The sequence below is a fragment of the Cinclus cinclus genome, chromosome 7 (assembly GCF_963662255.1).
Source record: "Cinclus cinclus chromosome 7, bCinCin1.1, whole genome shotgun sequence".
Classification (NCBI taxonomy): Eukaryota; Metazoa; Chordata; class Aves; order Passeriformes; family Cinclidae; genus Cinclus; species Cinclus cinclus.
The window spans coordinates 3747998-3772014 of NC_085052.1; the positions used below are offsets into that span (position 1 = coordinate 3747998).

Genomic DNA, 24017 nt, shown 5'->3' on the forward strand with positions numbered 1-24017 from the left:
ATTTTTCTTTAAAAAACAGTTTTCTTTGGGCTTAGTTAAAAAATAATAGCACAAAAACTTTTCTAAACCTGCAATGTGCAGGTCCCTGCCACTGGGGGTTCAGTGCTGCGTTTTACTCTGCATGAAGATTTCTGAATTTCAGTCATATTTAGAAGGAATTTGCTTCTAACTAGGGGCAGGTCCTGCAGGTGGCTGAAGTGTCAGGTGGGTAATGAGATCCCTGGTGATTTCTCTTGGCTGCTCAGCACAGGAGGTTGCAGCGTGCTGGGGAAAGGCAAAAGGCACTGGGATTTCAGCTGCTGTGTTTTCCTGCTGTTCAGAACTGTACTTGAAGGAAAACACTTGGCTCAGCTCAGACACGCTGATGTGCCACTGGAATTCTGTGAGCATGCTGTGCTCTGGGTATGGTGACAGCAGTTTTATGGGCTGCTGCCCTTGTCCAGTGATCTGGGTATCACCAGAGAGCTGTCACAATGTTCATGGGACTGTGGTGTTCCTCCCCAAAATAATACAAACTCCTCTCTCTGCCCAGCCTCACCATCTGATGTGAAGTCAGCTGAGAAGCTCAGGGCTCTCCTCAGGTGACTGGCACTGCCTCGATTCACAGAGAATTTGCAGAATAATTAAGTTTTTCAAATGCTTTTCAGGGTTTGTTTTGGTTTTTCCCTTTTTCCTGTTTAGATTATCTGAAGCACATGAAATTAATCAGTTTGTGTGTGCTTTATTCCAGAGAAGGACAGGCTTAGGACTGGATAAGACTTTGCAGGATCTGCTTCTCTTGTGCCCTTGAATTGTGTGGGACTTGATTTTCCTCCCAGTCCTGCCTGAATGTGGGGATTAAGGTGGGATTTTCTCAAGGGCACAAGCCATGTTAGCAGAACCCCATATTTTGGAGATCCAGCTGCAATAGTGGTACAACCAGGAGTAATTTAACATCATCAAGACAAATCATGGCATAAAATAATATTAACTGAGGCTCTCTGCCTTCAGGGATAAAATTCATTAGTATTTGTCACTTATACGATAATTAAGAGTGGTTGAAACTTGAATAATTTGTCAAACTATTGTTTCTTTCCCTTCCTCGTTTTCCTGGTTGGAGAAACCCAAACACTGAAGATTAATCAAGTACAGCAATCCCTGCAAACACAGGCAGCTGTGTGCAAAGGAGACATCCCAGTGCCTGAAGGGGCTCCAGGAGAGGGACGTGGGACAAGGCGTGGAGGGACAGGACACAGGGAATGGCTTTAAGCTGAAGGAGGGGAGACTTAGATGGGATATTGGGAAGGAATTGTTCCCTGGCAGGGTGGGCAGGCCCTGGGACAGGGTGGAATTCCCAGAGCAGCTGTGGATCCCCTGGATCCCTGGCAGTGCCCAAGGCCAGGTTGGACATTGGGGTTGGGACACCCTGGGACAGTGGGAGGTGTCCCTGCCATGGCAGGGGTGGGAATGGATGGGATTTGAGGTCCCTTCCTACCCAAACCATTCCATGGTTCCATGATTGTCTTTCCAGGTCTCTGTTTTATTTGAAAAGCTGCATTATCTAATCACAAGTAAAAGACAAAATTATTGAAGATTTACTCACAGCCTGTGTGTTTTAATTCTTCCCTACTGGCAGTGCTTGCTATAAATATCTGTGATGAGTAATGTTCCCCCGCCCCACCAAACTTCTATGGTAAAATAATTTTTTTTTTATCATCCTGCTGGGAATGGAAAAGAATTTAAGCAGAGGTGGTTTGATATTTGGTGTATTTTTACTGATGCCCCAGCTGATTTGTGGCAGAGGACTGGAATTTCTTTTCTTTATTTGAATACATTTTGGTAGTATCATCTTCCCCCTCATTATAGAACAAGGCTTTTAGAACACTGATATTGTAAGCAAGTTTTTATTCTGCCTTGCACACAACTAATTTGGAAGAGAAACATGAATTAAAATGCAAAGTCATATCATTTGTGAGGGAATTTGTAACCTTCATCATATTTTCTGGGTACCTAATAAGCAGCTAATTTGGTTTAGCTGCATAATTTTCAACTTTCACACTTGGGAATAACTTACTTGTGAGTGACAGAAAAAAGTCTCTTTTTCTCTGTCCAAAAGGATTGTTTTTTTCATAAGACACTGCATGTTGAGAATTTTTTTTGGTATTTGATTGAAGCACAAACTGGTTTAGAATTGGAGTCACTCTTGAATATTCTGTGAAGAGAAAAGGGATTTGTTCCAAGACTTAGCCCTGGCTTCCAATTTTCATTAGCTCCTTCAGTTTCCTGCTTTTGAAGATAATTTAAGTACCTATGCCATAACTTGAATCTGCTTTTTGCAGTAATTCAATATAGATTTTTAAAGTTCAAGTGAACACCTCACTGAGTATCTTGATCTGTATTATTTGGTAGAATACTTGGTGATAACTGTACCCATCTCTCCAGAATGATCATTTTCCCAGAGAAATTTAATAGGAATTCTAATTACTTGACTGAGTCTGTAAGATTTTATTGTATAGAAACAGTTTCTTGAAGTGGCCATAGGGAAATAAAGCACCTTAAGTTAAAAAAATATAGACTTGAAGCTTGAGAAGAGAAATTGTAGCATAAATTTCTTGAGTTTTTTTTCCTTCAGAAATATTTTTTTCCTTCAGAATCAAAAATAGCTTTGCATTGATTTTTCATGTAGTATTTTGTGCTGATTAGACACAGATACCTGCTTGTTTTTACCCAGTAAAAACCTTTTCTTTTTAGCTTCAGAGATGCTGATATGAGAAAATAAGAAAGCAGGGAGAAGTAGCAGCATGGGGTTTCGTTTGTTTGTTTGTTTTTGTGTTTTTAAAATTATTTTTATTTTTAATGTATTTTTCCTCTATTTAAGGCCAGAGTATTTGAAGCTGTGGACAGCTGAGACTCCCCATATTTGATACGCAATTTAAGCTTAACCTCGTTTAAACCCAGTTGAAACCGTGGATACTCAAGAATGTAACTTAGGTGGGAGGGTTTTTTTTTTTGTTTGTTTTTTAATTTTAATCAGCACTTTTTTCACACTTTTTTCTTCTGCTTTCCACTTCTCATTGCAATGTGGAGGAGAGGTCTATTCTGTGATGAGCATCACACCAATGGGAAATTCCCTCAGCTTCATAAGGAACAGGGATTGGGAGACAGGGGGACTTGTTCTGCAGGAACTGGTGGAATTTCCCCAGTGTGAAGGGGATTAGCAGGATGCTGGTTCAAGGTGCTCTGTAGATCTTAACACTTCCTGGCAAAGTTTTAAAAGCCTCAGGCTACTTCAAATTCCATCTTATTTTAAAATGCATAACTCAGGTCAGTGACCGTGTTTGTGTTCTCGTGTTTTCCCATTGTTCTGCTCACCTTGAAGAATTTGTCTCTCATTGTTAATAGCTTCTTCTCTGTGTTTTTTCCTTTGATTTTTATACAAACTTCTCCTTAAAATACCAGAGTTACTGCATAGAAATAGGGGGCTTAATTTAATCTTGGTAGATGTAGGAAAACAAATAATTTTTAAGCTGCCTTGTCTCAGACCTGAATACCTGAGAAAATGAGAAGTTTTAGGAATTGAATCAGTATATTGTGTTTTGCAGCACTTCCTTTAGATGCCATCAGAGCCACCCTGGGAAAAGGGATTAACCACAGCATCCTCTCCGAGTTAGAGCCACCCATTTGGGTAGAAAAATTCTGTAAACCTCTTCGTTTTCATTTGGGAAACATTTAAACTATATCCATTCTTGGAATTGCACGGATGGCAATGATAAATCCACATAAACCACAGACGAAATAGCACAAAAATACATGTAGCCTCAGAGGACCACATGGCAAAGCTTCTGTGCTCTTTATGGCAGAATCCAGCTTGGTGCCAAACATTTCCTGGGCTTTAGAAGGAAAATAAATCTCTGAAGGCTTCAGATGCTATGTTTCATTAAATTCTACTTCAGATTTATTTGGAAAACAGCTTACCCAAAATACCTCCAGCTATTTCTTTGAAAATGCAGGGAAGGCTGTTGATGATGGGTTTCCCAGCAGAAATTGGGATACAGGTTGGTGCTCAAGTTGGGGGACAGCCAGAAATTCCTGAATTTTTAACCTTTGCCACCCTTGCTATGAAAATTAATAATTCTGGTTCTGGTGGGAACTAGTGTTACTGTTTCCTTATGCTTTGCACTCTGCTTTGCTGCTTCCAGGGAAAACAAGACTTTCTAATCACTGACCATTACTTACATGGGCTGGAGCTGGCTTTTTAGGACTTTCCAAACTCTGCAGACCATGTGGATAATTTGTTCTGGATAAAGGCTGTGGCTCTGGGTCTGTATCTCCATCAGACCACAAGAGCAGACTGAAGCTCTGTTTTATCTTTTCTGACTTAAATTTATATTGTAAATATTCTTCATTTTCAAAGGAACTTCCCAGAATTTCCTGCCCTGCCTTGAGTAAGGAAATATTTTGGTGAGGTCCTCAAGGGTCTTTAAGTGGTGCCAGAGGAGTGAGGGGGATGAATGATGTGTTCCTTTCTTTTTTCCCATGAAAAACCTTCGGTTTCTTAGCTCTGATTTATGGTCAGCTTTGCCTTCTTTTCAGGCAGGTGTTAACGAAAATGATTTTTATGATGGTGCTTGGTGTGCAGGAAGAAATGACCCCTACCAGTGGATTGAAGTAGATGCTCGAAGGCTGACAAAATTCACTGGAGTCATCACACAGGGAAGAAACTCCCTCTGGTCGTAAGTACACCCTGCCTTTTCTCCATGGGATTCTGAGCTTTCAGACCAAGGAATTCATGTCCTGATGTGCTTTGGTTCTTCAAGGAAAAAAAAAAAATCAGAAAGAGTGGAAATGCCATGAGAATGGGGCGACAGTAAAAGGCAAAGTCATTATATCTGGCATAAAATAGAAGTTTAAGGGTAGCAAACTTCTGTGGCCTTTACACTCACCTTGTGTTAATCTTCCTCATTTTTTTTCCAGTATTTAACTTGATTAGCTTAGGTTATATTTTCAGGGAATTTTTAAATTTAGTTTGGAATAACCATGACTCTTTGAGATGTCTTCATCCCTAGGTAATCACCAAGTAATTGCTGTAATTCCAAAATAACTTGATTTTTACGTAAGCAGATAAAACAAACTTTATAGTACTATATGTATATTTACATATATATTATATATGTAAATGCATTATTTATACATTAATATATATAAGTAATTTTATTAAAAATATGACTTAATTACATATCTGCATTTAATTATGCAAATATATATCTTGAATATATTAAAAATATGCTATTTTTGAGCTTTCTGGCCACTGCTTGTGCTAGAGGATGTGCTCATGGCACTTAGAAATAAGTGTTTTGCCCAGATTTGTCTGCATTTACTCCTCTGTGACTGTTGTGAAGTGTACATGAGGGATGCAGCAGTCAGGTGGCAGGAACAGGAACTGGAGGTGAGGATTTGGGGTTTTTTCCTGGTCTTTAGGTGTTTGTTTGGGTTTTTAATTTGTCATTGAGGCTCACAGCTTTATGTGAGCAGGTAATTCCACTTGTGCTGCTGGATCTTTCCCACAAGTATGCAGGAGATGCACAACCACTCTGACAGATCCATTCTGGTCAGAACTCTCCCTTGCAAAGTGAGTGTGACATGTAATTGAAGGCAAACCAGAAAAAAATGCCCCTATATCTTTGAAACAGAATATTTTTCTTTCAACAGTTTAATTTTCTGTGGGTTTTTTTGTTTAATTTCTTCTAACACGGTTGTGGGAGTAGGTGCTTATTTGGCAATAAGGTTTCTATATTTATTCCAGATTGTTCTGTGGTAGGTAGATAATTACAGTAGCAAAGCCTTACTCTTTTCTTTATTCATCTTCTTGACATTGCTGTTCCTCTCAATGCCAGAGCTGCACTGCTTCATCCTGTCACGCTTCTATTTTTAGTTCAGCTCTTCTAGGAGTTTACAGCAGATCTTGACACTCTATTTATAGCTGGTATTCACAGTCATCTTGGGGTTTTTTTGTTTTGTTTTGGTTTTTTTTTTTTAAATCATAGAAACACAGAATCACAGAAAGGTTTGGGTTGGAATGGACCTTAAAGACCATTGATCTCCAACTCCCCTGCTAGGGGCAGGGAATTTTGATTTTGCCCTCTTTCCCCATAAAAATTGGTGTGCAGAACCCCGAGGGTCCTGCAGGTCCAGGCTCCTCCTGGATTATTCCTTGGATTTGAGGAAAAGCAGGCACATTCCTGCCTGATAGGAGCAAAGATGGTTTCAAGAGAACCAGCTGTGCTGTAGGGCAGGTTAATGTCTCCTGAAAACACATCCTGCAGGACTGACCTGTGCCCCATGGGAGGGGCAGGGGGGTGGGGAGAAACAGTCCCAGTAAGGGACAGAAGAGTGGGTAGGACTTGTACTGGGGTGGGCAGGTTCCTTGGTGCCTCTTTTGCTCAGAAACCAAAGGAGACTCATCAGCTCCCTTCCCTCAGCCTCAGCTGCTGCCTGTGCTGGGATCAGAAAGGATTGTTTGTGATATGAAAGGTTGTACCAAAAGATGCCCTTCTGTTACCTGAGGCACCTTCCCAGCTTTATGAGGCTGTGTGACAAGAGGAGAGTGCTTTCATGAGTGATGGAAACATATGTTGGAGAATAATCTTATTGTAGGTGTGAGAGCCAAAAAAGTACCTCTCTGATCTGTGTTGTATTAGAAGTGAAATCCTGCCAAGCAGGGGAGCCGAGGTAAGATTTTTATTTAGTCCAAAGCCTTGGAGACTTTCCCAGCTTTATATTTTAAAAATAAAAAATCAAGGCACTGAAGGAGGACAGGCTTATATTAGATATTAGTAAGAAATTCTTCCCTGTGAGGGTGGTGAGACTCTGGCACAGGGTGCCCAGAGAAGCTGTGGCTGCCTCTGGATCCCTGGAAGTGTCCAAGGATGGAGCTTGGAGCTACCTGGGAGAGTGGAAGGTGTCCCTGCCCATGGCAGGGATGGAACAGGATGGTCTTTAAGGTCCCTTCCAAGCTAAAGCATTCTGTGATTCCATGACACTGGGGAAAAAGAACGAATAAACCAACTCTTTTGATTGAAAAGGAATTTTTAACCAAAAAAAAAAAAATAAATAAATAAATAAATAAATAAAAGGTATTTCAGTGGAAGATCTCCCTGGATCAGATTTGTCCCTGTCCTGGTCCCTGTAGTTTCCTGCTGCTGACTTAATGAGGACATTTAAAATGCCAAGGGAGGGCAGGCAAGGACACCCTGCTGAATCCTCTATCAAACATCTTAGTCCTTCACTGCAGCACTTGAGTTCACAGCAGCCTGGCCTCTGCTCTCCTGTGTGTGATGCTGCAGCCAGGGCTCCTTTACTGCTGCTGGACTCGTCCTTTCCCTCCTTGGGAGCAGCTCTGGCACCTGCAGCCTGGTTTTGTTCATGTCCACTGCAGTCAGACACGATCTGCTCACGTTCAGCTGTGCTCACTGGGGTTTTTTTTGGGCTTTCTATGCAATGATGAGCTGAAGGTTACACTTCACACAATGCAAAGAGCACAAAAATGCTTGGGGTTTCTGTCTCCTGTGCACTGGCAGGAGCTGCTTGTCCTCTCCTGCTGTTCCCTGTCTGTCTCCTCTGGTGGATTGTGGCTCCTCTTGTCCATCCTTGAGACAGGAGAGTCCTGAGCAGGAAGAGGCCGAGTTGCAGAAGCAGCTCTTGAAAACACGGATGACCTGATGGGAGAGAAGGAAACTGAGCCTGGTTTGTAACGAATACTTGGATTGTTTAATCATTTCCTTCTTAAGGAAAAACACTTCTGAGTCAAATTCTTTGCTTGGCTGTGAGTTCTGTGATGATCACAGGCAATCAAATGTTTATCCATTTTTAATTTTTTTTTTTAAGCCTGTAACAAGCAAAACCAGGCTTTGAAAAAAACAAATACACAAATCCTGGATTTGAGGAGTCCTTCCTTTTACCAGTCAAAGCAAGCACATGGGCTCGAGGGCTGTTGCTGTTCAGGCTCCTCAGTCATTCCTGGGAAACCTGAAATCATGGAAAAGAGCTCTTTTGCCACCATAAATGGGCTAATCTGCTTAGATCATCCAGAATATCTGCAGATGATGAATTTCACAGAAAAAGGGCAGCCCAGCTGCAAGAACCACGACTTCTTTTTGATTTTTACACTGAAGAAGTCCAAAAATCAGGAGTGCCACAAGTGCTGATTAATAGGAATAAAATCCAGTGCCTTGAAAGTGAGCAGAATATCTGTTGCTTTGGGGGAGAAATAATATCTGTAATTCTTCCATTCATATTATAAGTGCTACCACATTCATGCTGCTGCCAACACATCTCCAGGTTTTAGGAACCAAATATCTTTAAACAACTGTTCAAGGCTGTAGAGTGGGACAGTGGAAGCATCACTGTGGAATTGTGCCATGGATTTAAAGCAATGATGTGGTAGTTTAAAATATGCACTCTCTTGACAGAGGGAAAGAAACTATTAATCACTCTTAGCAGTTTGGCAGGAATTTGAAAAACAGAGTAAACTTGTTTCCCACAAATCAAACTCTCTTCTGATAATTCAGCATCATCTTTTGTATCAAGAGAAAACCCACATGTCAAAATAGAGTCAGTGGGTGCTGACAGTAATACAAAGCTTCAGGCTGTGTGAATGCAGAGGATGTTTTGGTCTTCAGGAGAGGATGTAATGTTGCAGTGAGTGAGATGTATTTTCTGAAAATTAACCTTTCAGACATGGTAAATTATGAACTGTCACCACATGTCATGGGATGACAAAATGACAACAATAAGAAGAAGCATGGATCAAACTATGTGGGCAGAAAGTTGGAATTCTGCAGAAAAATTATGAAATTTTTAGAGAAAAATTAAAATACACTTACTTTGAAGCATGTTCTCTTTAAGACCTTTCAGCTTCATGAAAATATTGAGGATTTTTTACTTTTATGCAAGATATTTGTCTTTAGGGAAAAAACTGTAGGGGGAGCATCTTAATTTTTCAAGTCTGATTTGGGCAGAGGTTTTTTTTCCCCTGTGTCTTCCAGAATTGCAATAGCTCTTAAAAGGTTTGAGGAGACACCAAATCAATGGTGCTTCTGGCTGGAAGGAATGACTTTCATTATGGTGTGGTTCTAAAGTGACACCCTTTTATGCTGGTCACTTATTTTCATTAATGCTGAAGAAATATCTTAGCTAGAATCTGGTGTGGACACCACTGCACACTCCCTACTGTGTCACTTGTTTGATTTCCCTGTGCTGCTCTGTGGGGACAGCAAATAATAAATATCCAGCAGATTGGATTTTGTGTCTGATCATGCTTTTCCTACAGAAAAGATTCTTGTGATTAAATAGGGGAATGATTTTGCTGGGTTTTTTTTTTTTTTGGTATCACACCCTCGTGTGCAGTGTAGCTCTTCATGATGCCCCAGCATCCCTTTTGACAAACTGTCCTGAGGGAACTGTAGGTCTGTAACAAGCTGGGTGCCTTCCAGAGACACAGTTGAGGATAAATTTAGGTCAGTGCAATTTGCTTGCTTGCTTCTAATTTCAGTGGTACATCGTTCTGCTCTTTAGTCACAAAATGAATGTGTTGCCCCACATTTCAACTTATTGCTGCACTCACTGGCATTTTCTCAGAAGCTCAGATTTGGTTTTTAGGCAGTCTTTATGGGGAGATGGTAATTTCCTTGCTTGCAAGGCTGTAAAAATCAGAGTCACAGAATCATTAAGGTTGGAAAATGCCTGTAAGATCAAATCCAACACTGCCAGGGTCTTTCCAGCTGTTCCTGGTACTAAGGTCGTGGTCCCAGTAGTAACAGTGGCTTCCTGAAGAGATCACATTAGCATCTTCAGTATCCCAACAATAACAGGGGAAAGACCAGTGATAATCCTTCCAGTGACACTGTGGTAGCATTCAGGAAAGTGGAGTGGATATTCACAGGTATTTTGAGCTGTTACCACAATCTAAGAAAGGAGAATTTTGCACTGTGCATATGCAGGGTCAAAATTCAGCAGTGCAGTGCTGCTTGTGAGAGCAGAGAAGAATAAACCCTAAACCCTGTCCAGCTCACAAGTACAACAGACAAAGCTGGCACTGACTTTCAGGGCAGTTCCTCCTGTCCCCATGCAGAGGCTGTGAAAACACACCTTGGTGAAACTTCAAGTCCAGTGGATATGTCTCAATGTTTTATCCAGATCATGTAGCAAAACAAGCAGCTGCTGTGTGCAGACTCGAGTAATTCTGGTGCATTAAATCAGTGCAAGCTGTTATTTGCCCTGACTGGGTGACAGGACTGCAGAGATTATTACAGCTTTCCCAGACTCAGCCTCATGGAGTGAATCTGTCCAAATCCATAGAAATCATATCAAGTGGATTGATGGGAGTTACAAAACAACCTGAACTCGTTGCTGAAAAAGCTCCCTTGAGATAATGATGTCAGCACTTACATGTTATACTAATGTTTATGATGGGTTTACCTAATAAGTTATATTTTCTCCTGGTGGAGGCTTGGTGAATCCTTCTCGTGGGCTTTCATGAGCCAGCCTTTGGCAGCTGCACCTCCAGGGCTCTCCATCTATTTGTTTAATTTCAGCCCCTGTGCCCCGTTGATTTTTCAGCTCAGTTCTTGTCCCCTGCCCAGGATTTTGTCACAGCCTCGGTCACCCTGGTGAGCACTCCCCACCTCCCCTTGGCTCTGGGGAGCAGCCTTGGTGACCAGCTGGGGTGATCCTGCATGGGTGGGGTGCTGACAGCACACCCAGGGACAGATTTATGCTTTCACAAGGTTTTTTGACAGAAATGTCAGAGCTGATGCTGTTCTGTTGTGGGTCTGATTTGTCTCGGGGATGCTCTGTGACTCACTGGGAGGGAGGGAGCAGGTCACTGCCACCCCCAGGGACAGCTCCTGCTGCTCACTCTGCACTCTCCAAGGGTGCTGAGGAGTGGACAGCACCTGCCCTGCTCAGTGAGCCTCACTGGGGATGCTCAGAATTGGGAAAAAAAAGCTTTTTAACCTCCACGAAAGGGACTTGAAATCAAACGAGCTGAATCCTTTTGGAAAAGGTGACTTCCAATGAATTTCTGCATCTGCTGCAGCAGATTACTCACACTCGCTCATCACAGCCTGGAATTGTGTATTTGGCACATGCACAATGACTTGTTGCCATGAAAGTTGTTGGGTGGGGGTCATGTTGGGGTCATCAGGCTCCTTGTCCCTCCACTTGTGCCCTTCCCAAACCAGGAGTGGCACTTGGCCATTCTCTGTGGGCTGGGTGGCAGTGAGACCCTTCAGCATTGCTGTAAACATTCTCTCAGCTGTGGACACAAGTGGCAGTGTTTGTTTGGTTGATTGCTCTTAGGGCTTCTCATTCTCCTGCATTTTAACATTCACCAGATGAGGCATTGCCTGTAAAGTCTGGATTTTTCTCCTCGAATGCACAGCTGATTTACAAAGGTGAGATAGGCACAGATAGAAGGGAAAATTAAGAATGCCACAAAAAGAGGTTCAGTAGAAAAGGCTTCACAGCTTGGTTGTGTTCAGCAGGTACAGAGGATCTGACGTAGAAACAATTTCAAACTCAGATCTCGTTGCAAAGAATGGCCCAAAATGAGGGGTGTTAAGACCAAAATGTTTGGGGCAGGGGATGTCTCTGACCCTGGCACCTCCAGGAATTACTGGCTGAATGTAAAACAGCAGAAAGAAACATCCACAGCTGGCACCAGATTTTCTAGAAAGTCATAAAATTCTTGTAAGAACCTGGCTGTAAGTTGCAGATGTTGGGTTGGAAAGGTATTTGCAACCCTAATCCCTGTTTACTGAGTAAAGCTTTGAAAAATCTGTGCTGAATTCAGTTCAAGCAAGTGAAATTCTGGCTCTGAGCTTTTCTTCATAGGGCCTCCAAAGAGGTGGATTTCACAGCAGAACGTTCATTTCTCTCAGCTAGAAGCAATTTTAAAAATTAAACAGTCAAAGATTTCAATTATTAAAAAAAATACCCTTGCTGGCTAGTCAGTCTTCGTCTCCTAAATCATATTTATTTTAATTAGTTTGCAAAACTTGCTGGGCTACCTGCTGGCTAGCCTGGGCATTTTTTGACTTGGCTGATTTGGAAGCTGTTTGGCAGTGGGTGATTTAAAATTTTATCAGCATAAATATTATTATAGAATATTAATATTAATGGTTTTACATTTAATTGCATCTGAGTACAAATTAATTTTTCAAGTAGAAAGCCATTTAATTGCCAGCCTGCTGATTCTGTTTCATGAGTATCATTTAGCATCAGGCTTGTCCAGCATTTTTTTTGGTATAGAGAATTTGCTATATCGAGTATTTTAGCATGTCAATTAATTTATTATTGCCGGGTACACATTTATTTGCCTGACTGGTTCTATTTTATATTAATTTTCATGGTTTATATTGCAGATAAATCAGGTGAGCCTGACAGCACAAGAATAAACTGCTCAGTTGGAGCCAGGTCTGTTGTAGATGATGGTCATGGGAGCTCTGCTGGTGTTTGCTGGTCTCATTCCAAGAATGGCAGAGAGTCATGGAATAGTTTGGGTTAGAGGAGGCATTAAAAATCATCCACTTCCAATCCCTCTGCCATAGGCACCTTGCACTGTCCCAGGCTGCTCCAAGCCCCAGTCTCCAACCTGGCCTTGGACACTTCCAGGGATCCAGGGGAGCACACATCTTCTCTGGGAAGCCCATTCCAGTCCCTCCCTACCCCCACAGGGAAGAATTCCTTCCTGATATCCCATCCATCCCTGCCCTGCCCATCCCATTCCATGCTGGCAGTGGAAGCCATTCCCTGTGTCCTGTCCCTCCATCCCTTGTCCCCAGCACTTCTCCAACTCTCCCGGGTCCCTTTTAGTCTCTGGAAGGGACTCTGAGGTCCAGTCCAGAGCCTTCTCCAGGCTGAACAACCGCAGTTCTCTCCAGATAGGAGGGTGCTCCATCCCTTTGTGCTCCATCTCTGTCACTCTGGGCTTGAGCTCCTGCTCACCAGCACCTCAAATCACCCGTTCACCTCAAATCACGTGGGGTTTCCTTGATGTGGAAAAGCATCCTCAGAGGTGAGGATCAAAGGGTTGGATTTATTTCACCTGTTGTTGGTTCAGCTTTCCATGATTTAGAAGCTTGGCCTTGAAACACTACATGCAGCTCAAACAGAATAAATCCAAACAGTCCCTGTTCTCAGCTGATCCACTGCCTGCTGCAGCCTGGGCAGGAAAAAGCCTGGATTCTCTCCACTGCTTCCCATTCAGCACTCGCTGTGTGTTCTCCTGAGCTGGGATTCAGAAAGAAAAGTCAGGAAATTGTGTCAGGGAAGGCAGGGCTGGGACATGTTTTGTTGTTCTGGTGCTGCCCATGCTTTTTTTTGCCTATGCTCAGCAGCCTGATGCCATGGTTGGATAAGGAAAAGATGATTACTGGGACAGGAACCTGCCAAAGCTGTAGGAGATCTGCTTTTAATTCTGTGCTTTGATTCAGGTTTACTCTCTCTGTCCTTGGGCAAGTTATTTAATCCCTGAGCTTTTCTTTTTGGATGAAAATGGAAAAGCAGGACGTTTCTATGCATGACAAGAAACTGAATTTGAAATGGAAGCTGTTTAAATAAGCTTTGTTTAAGGCCAGTGCATTACAGATAAAAATCAAGTAATTAGTAATAATTCCAAAATCCACCACATTAAGTGAATTTGAATCATATTTTGATTTTTGCATTTACTGCCTCTGAAAGGAACTGATTATTATTGTCAGTGGATACTGAGATTTTTCAGATAGGCTGCTTCTGAAGAGATAGGGCTGCCATAAATTTTAAAAAAGGATTATTTAAAAGGGATGCACCTGAATCCAAAGGATCCCTCTTAAGTCTTGTGATCTTTTTCCTGTGTGGAGGAATTTTGTAAGGCAGAAGTGGCAGAGGGTTGAACTGGGGGTAACCTCAAACCCTTGTGGATTGTCACTCAATGGCTTCTGCATTGGCTTACCCGCTACCAAGAAAGAGCTCGATAATTAATGCACTCTTTTTTGAGTGCTGGCCTAGGACTTCCCTGGAATTCTGTCTCCTTAGCTCTATAAACCCAAGAGATATCTCTATTTTTCTCTTAGGAGTCCATTGGTAGGTCCTGGGAGATTTTATAGAGCGAAACCAGAAGAGCTTCTCTAAAACAACAGCAGGGACATCCTGAGTCTTGGAAAACATAACAACTTTCTTTCAGCCTACCGTAGACAGCTTTATTGTCCAGGGCTGATGTGCCCCCAAAAAATTGGATGTGACAGAAACCTCTGTCTGCAAATCCCAAACCCGGGGAGATGGATCTTGGTGTCACCAGGTAATCACACAGACAAAATTCCCCAATGCTTCTCCGAGCACAAGGCTTTGCTTTAGCTGTCATGTTCCTCTGATGGATTGCCACAAAAAACCTTTAGATTTCTGTGTCTGCATGAATAAACCAGGTGTTTATGGAACTCCTGGATCCTGGCGTGCTGTTCTTGCTGCAAACAGGCATGGAGCACGTGCAGCACATCCAGCTGCTCTCACTGGGGTTCTCAACCCTCCTGTGCCACACTGGGGTGGGGAAGCTGCATCTCCCGGGGAGATTTGGTGAGCTGGATGTTCTTGTGCTGGTCTGGAGCTCTAGAAGTGTCTGGGATTTGAAGATACTCAGTTGGAGCCCTGAGCACTAGGCTCTGTCAGTTTTATCTTCCAGATCCTCTTGACCACAAGAACACACAGAGTTCCCCTTCCCCAGCATGGGGGATGTGCTTTTAGGGAAAAGGTGCCATTTCTCAGGGGAGTCTGAATTTACAGGAGTCTTCTTAATCTCAGAAGTTGTTTTTATTACGGCACTGGGGGAAGGATTTAAGCCCCTGAAGGCAGCTTTGCATGTAGTGCCAGTGAGGGAATGATCTGATCCCCTGTGATGTTTTTATTCTGCTTCTTCCTTACAGGCAAACACAACTGATAGTGCGTGGTGTGTGCCTTCATACATTGCACGATTTACCTCATCCATGACCCTCTGAGGTCCTTCTATCCTGCCAGTGGATGCAGTCCATTAGGATTTTAATTGCGTTCTGCCTTTCCATGGCACGTTACTTGTTGCCACTCAAGATGGAAAACGTGCAGGAATATTTGTCAATGTTTTCCTTTGGGAAAAGTTTGAACTTTTGTAATGGTAGGGAGTGAGAAAACCGAAGTATGTTAAATAAAAGTCCCAGCTTAGAAATGTCACTGTGACAGCAACATTTTCTCATGCCAGTAAAGTGAGCTTGTTCTTTTAAAACATCCTGTATGTGCCATGATTTTCTTACAAAAGTCCGTCGATGGCTGTTGTGGTTTTCTGTGACTTCAGGACTCTGTTTGAATTTCTTCTGCAGATGTTGAGCAATGAATATGGATGTATTGTGTTTGCCTTCCTAAACTGATCTGTGCAGTTGAAGTGAAAAAAGTTCTGAATACTTCAGAAGCAATGATGTTATTTGGTTTGTGGCATTGCCTATTTCGGTCATTTAGCATGATTTTGAGAGATGGCCAAGAATAGTAAAAAAAAAAAAAAAAAAAATATGCAAAACCCCCCCCAAGCCCCAATGTCTATCCTTGCCTTGGACACTTCCAGGGATCCAGGGGCAGCCACAACTTCTCTGGGTACCCTGTGCTAGGGCCTCACCCCTTTCACAACCAAGAATTTATTCCCAAAATCGGATCCAAAGCTACTTTCTTTCATCACCCACGTCCTGGCACTCCATGTCCTTGCCACAAGTCCCTCTCCTTCCTTCCTTGTCAGCTCTTTTATTTGACAGAGTAAATCAGCCTTTCTTCAACTCAAGAATACCAAGGGAAGAAAGTTCTTTGCAGGAGTTGGGAGAAACTTATCCAGCCTGCTGAAGTCACTGTTTATTTTGCTGTGTGTCATTTATCATTTTACAGCCAAATTCTAGAGATGCCAGCACGGCACTTCTCAGCTCTCCAGTAAATATCCTACCCCAGGAGCCCTTCCACTGAAAGGAAAACAATTAGGATTTTCAGAGTGCTGCTAAATTGTTACAGTTGTTTACCAAATACTAAAGTTGTGTGCATTACAAGTGATAGATGTACCCTTCTTTTCATTATGATAACAAAAAGTTGTCTGCTTGGCAATAGTCAAGATTTTTCCATTTAATCTAACATGAATGGCAAAATCTATTCAGTGAAGGAAGCTGGTGAAAGAGTTGCAAAGGACTGGTTTAGTGTCTAAAACAGAGCTGGGTTTGTTCAGTAAGTTTTGGGGGTTTTTTGTTTTTTTTTTTTTTTTTGTTTTGTTTTTTTCGAAATCTCATTTTTTAACTTTTGGGGGCATTAGTATAGAATGTCCAGAAGTGATTTTTTTCCAAATCCTACTAAATATTTCCCTCATCTTTGTTTTCAGATGTGTAAAAAACCTCAGTAGTCTGTTTTGTACAAGGCTGGGTGAACTGGGGCTGATGGTTTTACTCTTGTTCCATCCTTGTCCCTTTTTTGGTGTTCATTAGAAGCCTGACTCTCCTCAGTGAGCACATAAAGGCTGGTTTGTCCCTTCAGACACAGGCGCAGTGGGTTCAGTGTGGGTGTGTGTGTTCGTAGGTAGTTTGCTATTATTCGTTGATTTTAAAAGAAAAATCAGAACAAATCAAAGTTGTATTTGTATAGGAGCAGCACAAGGGGGACTTCTTAGGTTTGTCTGTCCTCCCAGGCACTCCCGATCTCCAGTTTTTATGCTCTGCTGCTTCTCCAACACCTGCCCCAAAGGCCCCTTTTCTTCTCTCCAGTGCCAAGAGCTTTCCTAACCCTGCTTTCACTCCCAGCCATGGGACTGTGGCTGAGCTATGAACCTGTGCTGAAGAGGAGCAGCCCCAGAGCCCTGCAAGTTGCACGGAATAAATACGGAATTTAATCATCCTGGGCTGACTTCATGGTATAAATGTTCCTCCAAGCCACAGCTCTCCTCCAAGGCCCTGCCTACTGAAATGAGGTGTTAGGGGGGAAAAAATAAATCACTGCTGTGCTTTTTGAGTAATAAACACGAGAGGACATTTGGGCATTACCTTCTCCAGCCTCCTCCACCCCTGTACACACGTTTCCAAGGGTAATGCCCAAGCAGTGTGAAACTCTACAGCTTTGATCCAGAATATAGGAAGCAGCATTTTACATTTCCTCTTCTTTAGATGGATCGAGATGAGGCATAACTGAAGTATTTGACTTTTTTTAAGATGGAAGGGGATTTTGCTGTAAATCAGATAAAATTAGAAAAATCAGCCTTTTGGGGATTGATCAAGATGTTGTTGGAGTGCAGTAGTCCTGTGATCAATTGTCTCTCTGTCCCTATCCCTTGCTAATAAATACAAGAATAACTTCAGGCACCAGTTATTCTTCGTTGAAAGAAATGGAATTAGCTGGTTGAAATTCACAGATGTTTTATCCTTGAGGATTTATTACTTTTTTTCCCATCCTCTCTGATAATAACAGCAGAACTAATAAATGTTCTGCAGCTGAAAAGATGATCTTTGAACACTGCATAAATCTGTTCTAGATAAGCCATTTATCCCAAACTCTGCATATAAAAGGAGAAGAGAGGAGAGGAGAGGAGAGGAGAGGAGAGGAGAGGAGAGGAGAGGAGAGGAGAGGAGAGGAGAGGAGAGGAGAGGAGAGGAGAGGAGAGGAGAGGAGAGGAGAGGAGAGGAGAGGAGAGGAGAGGAGAGGAGAGGAGAGGAGAGGAGAGGAGAGGAGAGCAGCAAGTCTTTCACCTTCTGGAATCTCAGAATATTATCTCACCAGGATTTTGCTTCTGTGTGCTAGGGTTTCTGAATAGTCTGCTGAATCAGATTGGCATGACTTTGCCAAATGGGATCTCCACTGCTTGCAGCCTCATAAGCCTGATTATATTAAATAATGTGCAGTCATTCTAAGTTCTGAAAAATAACTTACTTATTCTCTTTTTCAAGGAGTAACTGGGTGACCTCTTACAGAGTGTTGGTGAGCAATGACAGCCACGCGTGGACTGCTGTGAGAAACGAATCTGGGGATGTGGTGAGTAGAACAAAACACGTGTTATGAGGAAGAGCAGAGGTGGGAAAGCAGAGGCTGGCCGCAGATTATTCAGTGCCAGCATCTCTGAGTGGTCCCATTGATTTCAAGAGCAAATCCCAAGGTACAAAACCAGACACAGAATTGCCCAGGGGAAATGGGGGGAGTTGCCATCCTCGAAGAGCAGTTCTGGCCTGAGCCACCATCAGCCTGAAAGGTGATTTTAACATTTCTGCTACCAAAACCACTAAGAGACAGTTTGAAGCACTGACGTTGCCATCTCCCCCTGTTTGGCCTGCCCAGATTTTTGAAGGGAACAGCGAGAAGGAGATCCCAGTGCTGAACATGCTGCCCGTGCCGCTGGTGGCGCGGTACATCCGCATCAACCCCCGCTCCTGGTTCCAGGAGGGCAGCATCTGCATGAGACTGGAGATCCTGGGCTGCCCCTTGCCAGGTAAGAGCCTTTCTTAATAAATGTTGGCATGGCTGCCTGTGGCAAGACTCAAACGTTTCGTTTCCTTTGGGTGGCTTTGCTTTTGGTGTAATATTTATCTTTAGGGAGTGGGGTTATGCAAAAAGAAACAGAAATAGCTGCCCAAACCCACAGACAATATCAGGATAGCTTTTGATATGCAACCCATAGTATCTGTAAGCACCTTTATTAATAAAATAAGATTGCATGGATGATCTAACAAGACTTTCCTTGTTGTTTGGGCTTAAATGCAGTGCAATACATTTTCCTGAATGCACATGTACAGTGGAGACAACAGAATTATGTACTGGGACAGGCACTTGCAGATGTCTCAAGCTTCTAAGGCAGAAAATAACAATTAGATAGCCTGTTTTTAATTTTTTTTTTCATTATATAAGCCATAGGACTTCCCTGAAATATTTTGAAGGCAAATCCTGCTGCTGAACTAGTCCTCAGTTTGTAGGGAGGAAGGAGGGGAGTTGGGGCTGTAAGGAATTTCTAGGATATTTCAAGTGTTATTAAATCCAGCACCATCCTTGGTAAATCAGAAGTAGGGGGGAAATTGTCCTGTGCTATTCAAGGCCACTTAAAAAAAGAAACCCAAACCCATTCAATATTGTTAATTCTGCCAGAGCCATTATTCTGCCAGGCACGTTGTGAATAGTCTTGTGGTGGATTTATGTCTTAATTTCTGTTTGTACTTGTAAATAAATACTTAAAAAAACCTCTTTTCTCGAATATTTTCTAAATTGCTCACTACTCATTCAACACCTCTCATTTGCTTTTTTTCTTTGTTATTTTCTTTGATCTTACATTCTGGCACCATGGGGATTTGTTTTTTGCAAAAGTCTGTGAATAGTGTTTTAAGAAATACTATAGCCAGAAAAAAAAAAAAAAGCCTTTCCAGAGCTTTTTATCACTGCTTTTACAGTTCCTGCCTCTGTTCACAACTTGCTGCCTCCAGTTCCTCTGGTGATGTAGGGTCTTCACATGCCAAGCAGACACAGCTTGATTTTTGTCCTTGAGATGTTTAAATACTCAGGGGAAAAAAACCCAAACAAACAAAAGAAAAAAACAACAACAAAAAAATCTGTTTGGGGCGTGGAAGGGGTAATTCTCTGCCAAAGAGGAGCGTGGGGCAAGCACTGTGATAAAAGTTAGTCTGTAGATGTGTTAGCATGAAGCCCTGGAATTCAGCAGCACACAGAGAACTGCTGTCAGTGGGTAGAAAACACACCCTGGACTTGATGGCAGTGACCAAAGGTGCCTGTGCAGGTGATTTTCCCTGTTTTCAGGAGGATTTTGATTTCTTTTAGCTGTGGGTTTAGAACACTGCACCTCTTTGGTTCCTTGTTTCCCATCATGATGGGCAATTGCACAGCCAGTGTTTCCCCTCAGCTCTTGAAGGGACTCTCAGACAGCTGTGATTTATCCCAAATTCCCATGTGGAGCTACATTCTATAAACCAGGGCATGAAGCTGAAGGAAAATGAGCCTTTCTTCAGCACCATGACTTTTTACTGGCACACAGGACACACTCAGAGGTCTCCAGAAAATAACAGAGATGACACCCAAACTGTTCTGTAGGGCAGTTTGTGGGGAAGTTCTCAGGATTCCTTTCTCTCCCCTAAAATAGCAGCTAAAGAGGAAAAAGCAAAAACGTCAATATTTGGAAGGGTGATTTTTATTAAGTTCAGCAGTTCTTTAGCCTGGATTCTTACTGGCTTTACACCCATCCAAGGCCACATTCTGCTTGGCAATGTTGGCATTTGTTACCCTTCAGCTTCACGGGCCTGTGTCGGTGGGTGAAGCTGGGAACACATCTCCACTTTCAGCACTGTCCTGCTGAGTGCTCTTCCAGCTTTTCACAGATCTTGGATTCACATGGAAACAGCATCAGTGCATCCCCCTGGTAGTCATTTATTGAGTTAATTGCCCGCAGTGGCTGATTCAGTATGTTCCTGAAAGAAAATACCAGAGTCATTCATTGAGAAGCACAATGGGAATGGGGTGTGTTCATTCAGAATGTAATTGGGATGAAGAACTAATAGGTTTTGAGAAGTGCTGACCCATCTTTTTAGCTCAGAAAGAGCTGGCCTTTCTTTCTCCTTGCTCATTTTGCTCATTGCACGCGAGGTGCCCGAACAAAGCTCTTCCTCAGGTTCCAGAGTCCTTTCCATGCACGTGTTCTTCCTGTAGGATGGGACTTTTTTTTTTCTTTTTTTTTTTTTTTTTGCAGCTCCTTCTAAGTGGACTCCTCACCCTTTATTGGTGTCATTTTGCTTATTCCAGATTAAATATCTGCATGGTTTGGCCATGGGAGCAGTGGCTTTGACAGTGCTGCTCTAACACTCTGTATTGACTGTGGGACTGGAAATCAAGGGCTCTTCTTTGCTGGTGTTTTTCCATAAAAATGACCAATTTTCCTAAATTCACCAAAATTAGGAGGTGGAGCTCTGTTAGTTCACACACCTCTAGCCTTTCCAAAGGCATGGGGAAATACCTCAACAACTAAAGGAAGGTGGAAGGAAAAAAAGCTCATTTTTCATAGCTCTGAATTTCTTTTCATGTCTTCTAGACTTGTGATTTTAGGGTTTATGCCTTTATTAATCCCTTAATATATGAAAACATTTGCATTCAGGATGTGGTCTCTATCAGCTTTCCATCAAGCAGGCTCACGAGGGACGGTAATAAGGAATAAGGAGAAAGGATAAAAGAAAAAGAAAAAAACCTGAATAGGAATGATATTCTAGGAGAGGTTGAGATGAGATGGAAATGGTAAAAGACAGTTAAACCCCATTCCTGTGGGTAGGACTGTCCATAAAACCTGCTGCATGTGGCAGATCCACTAAAAATTGGATAAATCATGATAAAACACTATTTGGACAACAGGAATAGAGAAGTTACTGCTTATCTAAGCAGTATTATAGAAGAAGATTGTAATTTTTATCAGTGAAATGCTTACATCTTATCTATAACATACATTTTTGTTGTATCTTAGCCTAGATTGGACAAACAACCTTTTCTGGACTGTTACAGTAGCTCTAATAAAAAAGAAAGAAAGAAAAAAAAAAGCAAATCTGTGTTGCCCAACTATGTCAGTGGTATCTTTGGGCAACAGAAGGGATTTGCTGTTTCACCATGAGAAAGACATTTATCCATGGAGGAAAGATGCCAGAAAATCCTACCTATAGCATGAATCAGTGCTGCCATATCTCAAAAAAAGGGGGCAAAAAGAGGACAAAAACCACAAGCATTTAATTCCCTCTCCACTTCCCAAAAATGCTGGTATTTACATAGAGGGAGAATGACACACACAAGCTTTTGCAATTGCCTCAGAGGGATGGATGTGCTTTCTTTACCTTCTCTTTCTCAAACTTAAAGAAGGTCAAAAAGAAATTTCATGTGATCAAAAGCACCCAGAGACTGGAGAGAGAAAATTAGTTGAGTTCTTCATGCATTTATTTATATTGTAGAGTATTCAAGGCAAGAGGCAATTATTTTAATGGAATAAATTCGTGATGAAATTTAATTTTTAATAGTTCCTGTATAGAAAACTATCAGCGGTACCACGATTGTGCCATTACTTTGAACTCATGATAAAAAATGAACTTTAACAGCTCTGTAATGGAGCACTGTGTTTTGCAGTGGCTTCAGTCTTCGTTTTACTGCTTCTCTCTTAGTGCCAGGCTACCTGGTCAAGTCTAGAGTTGGGTTCATTTTTTGATAAAAATGTGATTTTCTACAAGTATATTTCATTATAAATGGTCTTGCAAACAGCAGTTCTAAATCCAGCAACTACTTCTGAGAATAAAAGGAGAAAAGAGTCAGTTTATAGTTGAAAAATACTATTTCATTGCTGATTTCATGTGTGATGTTAATGCTCATGAGCAGTGCTCATGAGGCTGCCATGAAATAGATCATGTGGAAAAAAAACTTAGGATCACCTGATGTGGCTGCCAGCAGATTTATTTCGAGATTAACATGTGCTGTCTGTGAGATGTTCAATTTAGTGAAGACAAGTCAAGTTCACTTAAATTACACCGAAATTAAAAAAAACCCCAGTCATTTGTGAAATAGCACGTTGGGGTTTTTAAGGCAGTCTAAAGGACTTAAACAAGAATATTCTTTTTATTAAAAACTTCTCTGAATCCCTTGGATTGCCTTCATTATGCCCTTCATTTGGAGCACTACTTCTGACAAGCTGAAATCTGCTGGAAGCATCAGAGCTTCACTGGCTGAGGTGCTGTAGAGCTGCAATAAGTGAAAATCTCCCCCTTTTTTATTAATCATCTGCTGAGGAATTGGTCCTTTCTGGTACTTTTCATGGGCAGTTTTCAGAGCCCTCATGGAGCAAAAAGTTGGGCATTGACCCACTTGGAGTTCTGGGGTCCCCAGCACAGGAAGGACATGGAGCTGTTGGAGAAAATCCAGAGAGGTCTCAGAGATGGTCAGAGGGATGGAGCAGCAGGAAAGGCTAAGAGAATTGGGATTGTTCAGCCTGGAAAGGAGAAGCTTCAGGGTGACCTAACTGTGACCTTCCAGTAGCTGAAGGAGCTGACAAGGAAGATGGAGAGAGACTTTGGACAAGGGTCTGGAGCGACGGGACAAAGGGAATGGCTTCCCAGTGCCAGAGGGCAGGGTTAGATGGGATTTTGGGACAAAATTCCTCCATATGAGGGTGGGCAGGCCCTGGCACAGGGTGGAATTCCCAGAGCAGCTGTGGCTGCCTCTGGATCCCTGGCAGTGCCCAAGGCCAGGTTGGACATTGGGGATGGAGCACTGGGACAGGGGGAGGTGTCCCTGCCATGGCAGGGGTGGGAATGGATGGGATTTGAGGTCCCCCCCCACCAGCCCATTCTGTGACCCTGCGAATCTGTGATTTAACAGCTTTAGTCACTTGTCCATCTTTACAAAGAATGGAAGGATGAAGGAGCAAGGCGCCTCTACCGGCAAACCTGGTCACCTCTATAGGTGATGGGAAGACAGATTAGTGCTGGAGAAAAGCTAATACATCCCTCTGCATGACTGTGAGTGCCACGGTTTTGGAGGCTTGCTCCTTGGAAGAAAGAGAAACTTTCTCCAGAATTTTGGTGAATAAATCAGTATCTTTCTATTATAACTCTTCTGTGGTTTGAATTTCTCAGTCTCTCATTCTCGGTTGTATTAAAATAATTAATTTTTGCCAAAGTGGACCCATCCAGCTGTGTGCAAGCTTTGTTTGCCTTTGTACATATTAGCTTTTAATGTTCTAATCTGTATTCCTGCTGCAGCAGAAATCCAGTGATCCAAGCAGCTCTGCTACAGCAGAGCCTGGCAAAGTATGAGTGTTAATTCCCTAGGGAACTGTCAAATTGAGCTCTGCTGTTGAGGAAGGGCCAGAGATACAATCATTCTCACTGCTCAATTTTTTTTTAAGTTTCCACCAACTCTACAGCATACACAGTCATTCCCATGATATTAGTGTTTGATGTATGGAAAAAGAGCCAGGCTTTGAAAGGAATGGGATTAAAGTATCAGGGAAA

At 42.3% G+C, this 24017-nt stretch overlaps 1 protein-coding gene across 1 annotated transcript in view; it reads left to right on the forward strand.

Moving 5' to 3' along the window:
- Positions 1-24017, forward strand: part of CPXM2 (carboxypeptidase X, M14 family member 2) — a 64281-nt gene that overhangs the window by 22754 nt on the left and 17510 nt on the right. The window contains exons 3-5 of the mRNA XM_062496605.1: positions 4573-4712; positions 17940-18024; positions 18325-18475. Of these exons, the coding sequence (XP_062352589.1) occupies positions 4573-4712; positions 17940-18024; positions 18325-18475 (376 nt within the window). The remainder of the gene's footprint in view (positions 1-4572; positions 4713-17939; positions 18025-18324; positions 18476-24017) is intronic.